At 38.2% G+C, this 3,803-nt stretch overlaps 1 protein-coding gene across 1 annotated transcript in view; it reads right to left on the bottom strand.

The window, feature by feature from the left end:
- Positions 1-855: 855 nt before the first annotated feature.
- RBP1 (retinol binding protein 1, cellular) overlaps positions 856-3,803 on the bottom strand; it is a 16,431-nt gene continuing 13,483 nt past the window's right edge. Inside the window, exon 4 of the mRNA XM_010075611.1 lies at positions 856-1,126. Coding sequence (XP_010073913.1) covers positions 1,073-1,126 — 54 coding nt within the window. The 3' untranslated portion in view covers positions 856-1,072. The remainder of the gene's footprint in view (positions 1,127-3,803) is intronic.

Genomic DNA, 3,803 nt, shown 5'->3' with positions numbered 1-3,803 from the left:
GAAGCAGTATTTTTCACCTGTTTACTATGTGGGGATGCTTGAGTCTTCATAGGTATTTTCTGTGTACTTTCTGATGTAAAGTAAAAACCAAAACTGTACAAAAACTTTCACTTGATGTGAAGCGGTGGTGCTAATTGTATATCCTGTGTGTTGACAGACAGAAAATATGACAATTTGGTTTGAAATTACTATTAATACGACTAGTGATTAAATCAGTGTTGGAAACTGCTAGGCCAATGCTTTATTACGCATTCAGTCTGCATGAGAACACGAGGACTATGACGGGTCGTAAGAAGATCTGCAAATGATATTGTACAAATCAATGCTAGTCATATCTTTTGTGTGGTGTGTGTAAAATTATATACAACTTCCAGCAGTGATCTTACTATTAGTTTCTCCAGAATAAAAAAAAAAAAAAAAAAAAAAAAAAGGGCAAATATTGGCTAAAGCATTTAGAAAAGAATTGCTCCTTGGCCATTTTTCTGCAAGTACTGTTTTTCGAGACTATTGATCCCCACCTTTACTTATTGTGAGAAATCACATTGTTATTTTTGGTGGAATACTTTCAGTGAAGTACTGCTCAATTGGAGCTGATGGAAAAATTCTCTTCGGCTTCAGTGAAATCAGCATTTAAGGATAAGCCACATACTAGAGCTCTCATTTGCTTCCCTGCAACTACAATTCAACATTTGTAAACAAGACTACCTGAAGGCCCCTTGTTAAGGCTACAGAAGGATGATTTCCTCTGTAAGTAGAAAATCAGCTTCCAAGGTCTTAAACTCCAGTATCTTGTTTTATACCAAACAGTCCTATTTTGGTGTAGACAAGAATTATTGCATGCGCACATTTATAATGTTTAGTATCTTTAATTGGCATTTCTAAAAATAGTCTTATTTGCAGTTATTTCTCTAAAATGATTTGTTAAAAATATTTTATTCTAACTATACAGTTCTAATGTGATCTTCATTCCTGTGTTTGCTCTCATCACTGGTGATCTTCATTACTACCATTTGGAGATTTGGTGGTAAGTCTGTGAATTCTACTGTTCTTCATTTCTGTATCAGCAGTAGGCTCATTGTACCTTCTTAAAGACCTGCTTACACTTGACTCCACACACTCTGATTTCCTAGGAAGAGAAAATAATTAAAAAATACAACTTTTACACAGGACACATGCATTATACATTCATGTGTATGTCCAGCTTGATTTGAATCCACAATTTTCTATCAAATTAGATTGTGTAGCTTGTGCATATTTTAGCCTATTTTTAATCCTAAAATAAACCAGCTGGTTTGTTTTCTGGTGAAAGGTGGAGTAAGAGAAGCTGTTTTGGGATCTCAGATCTTAAAGGCCTAAATACGTTCCTGCTGCATTACTCTTTATTTGCAGTATGTGCAACTGCTTAGGTCCTCAAAATGGACATTCTCTATTTTGGACACATAAGGAAGTTATTTGGGGATGGATTTGAATAACCAGTTCTGAATCTACATGTTAATGATCGGTAGTTAAACCTACAAAACCAGAAATCAGCTGAAAGCCCACTCTAGTAACGCAATATCATGGCTAGAAAAGGACAGGCAGGTGTGTACAGAAGATTTGATCTAGGTCTAGGAAAAACAGCACCACAGTGAGTTTTGGCTGAACTTGACCATGCTGGATGCCTAATGCTGTCTACTGTTGTGTTCCATAAGAGCTTTTCAAAACTACTTGCTAGTAATTGGATCAGAGTGAACTGTGCATAAGCAGGTGCAATGATGCATTGGGCATCTTGGGCACTGATTTGTGAGGCCAACTGTTCACCTCATCTCACTGAAGATGCAGTTTAATCTTCTCCATTACTGAAACTATTTAAATTAGACCTGAGAAGGGCACACAGGATGTGTGGGGATGTGTGGAGGTGTTGGCTGGTTTTGGTGGAAGAAGAAAAAGGGGTGGACTTCTTAAGAGACATAAAGACAAAAGTTAGGTATGTCCTAGCAGAAGGGATATACTTTCTATTTCAAGATAAGACTTTTAATAAAGCTGTCAGAATAACTTGAGGAAAGAGGAGGCAGAGTTTCCTGGGAAGTTATGCACATTTTCTTATGGGGGGCTTTGATAAAATGACATATTTAAAAAACCTTACACTGAATCAATAATCATATTGGCATATGTTGCTAGTCCCTAGAAAGAGAAGTGCTTCATGATGAATTGGTGAAACACACAGACTGATCCAGTGATTTTAGTTAGGACTTGTTTTGTTCACTTCTATCTAGGTAACCTGGAAGAACGAGTGTGCAATAAGGGCCAGGAGATCTGCCGACAGTGACAAAAACCTGCAGAGCAGAAGCAATCATTACAATAGAAAAGGGCAATAAAACTCAGAAGGAAATGGAGAATGGTCAAATAAGTCACTCACATAAAATAGAATCTAAGGAGGAAAAAGAACTACAAAGTACAGACCATAGAAAATGAAATGGAGAAAACAGGTGATAAACTACTAAAGGATGTGGTACTACCCTCTACAGAACCATGGAAAGAATTAAATTAACACTTGGCTCATTGTGTAAAGTTCAATAGGATCATAAAGCTATTGAAGTATCAATTTTTTAGAGGTAACTGCCCATTGTATCAAAGGAATCTCAAGAGTATGGTACCTAGTAATCTTAGCTATTCAAAAATAAGATACTAAATGGGTCTCTTTTACTCTATGTTTAATGTAGAGAGTTACATTAACAAGGATTCAGAGAAATAAAGAGGACACTTTTTGAAGTTCATGAAATATAAAATTGAAAAATTGGGGACTGGCCTCTAAAATGCTTGCTTACTTGGTTACTTCCTTTGCATGAAGTAACTTTGTACTGACTGTTGTGTACATGAGAGACAGATTGTGATAAATTGTAGGCGTGCCAATGAGTGCATGGATGCCTGCATGAACTGGCAGGTATGACACAGGACTCTTCACAGCCTTCTGAAAAAGCAGCCTCAAATCAGTCACATTACCTTGGGGTACCTGCAGTGACACTAGACACACATGTTTGAGCAACTGAATCTGAATTTATGACTTCTAAAATCAAACTCTTGACAGGGTCAAGTATAGAAAGTGGACTGGCCAGGAGGTCCATGGCTACGTTGTCTGGCTAGAGGTAACGATAGCAGAAATCGTCGCTAGAGAAATTGGTGTTGAGGACAGGAAATGGGAAGAGATAATGACTGTGGAGCTGGCAAGGGACAGACACCAGGATGCCAATACAGTGAAATCCAGGAGCAACTAGTGCTCTTGCTTCACGTATGTGCAGATGAGTGCACACCTGCGTAGGACTGAGGGCAGGAAGTTGAACTTCTAGGCCAGCCACTGTATGGCAAACTGCAACCTGTTTGCAATCAGAGACTCTGAAAGGGCTGATGCTTGGTGTCATGGCACCAGCTGTTGTGAAGCTGGGAGGTAGTGTGGAAATACTGTAGTGTGTTTGTGTATAGGTAGAGGGAATATGTATACACAGGAAATTCTGGAGTACCCTTTTTATTGCTTCCCCTCTACTTTCAGTAAGCCCATGATGTCAACTATAAAACGATCATCTACACAGTAACTTTCTCCCTGCCTGCATTACATCAAGTGCGTAGTCCACACGGTAAGATCTGTCATACACATTACTTTCTGAACTGGTTTCTGGGACTGGTATATCCTGAAAATTGTCTTTAATAATAAGGAGTTTGGGGTAAAGATTTCATAACTCTGATACTGATTTGAATATTTAGATAACATCAATTTAGACTGCTGAGTGCTAATAGCACTGAACAGAGAACAGAAATGGAGGTTGGGT

Source organism: Pterocles gutturalis, unplaced genomic scaffold, assembly GCF_000699245.1.
Source record: "Pterocles gutturalis isolate BGI_N339 unplaced genomic scaffold, ASM69924v1 scaffold38817, whole genome shotgun sequence".
Classification (NCBI taxonomy): Eukaryota; Metazoa; Chordata; class Aves; order Pterocliformes; family Pteroclidae; genus Pterocles; species Pterocles gutturalis.
Note: the sequence above shows the minus strand (reverse complement) of the source record. Positions and strands in the feature narration are given on the sequence as shown.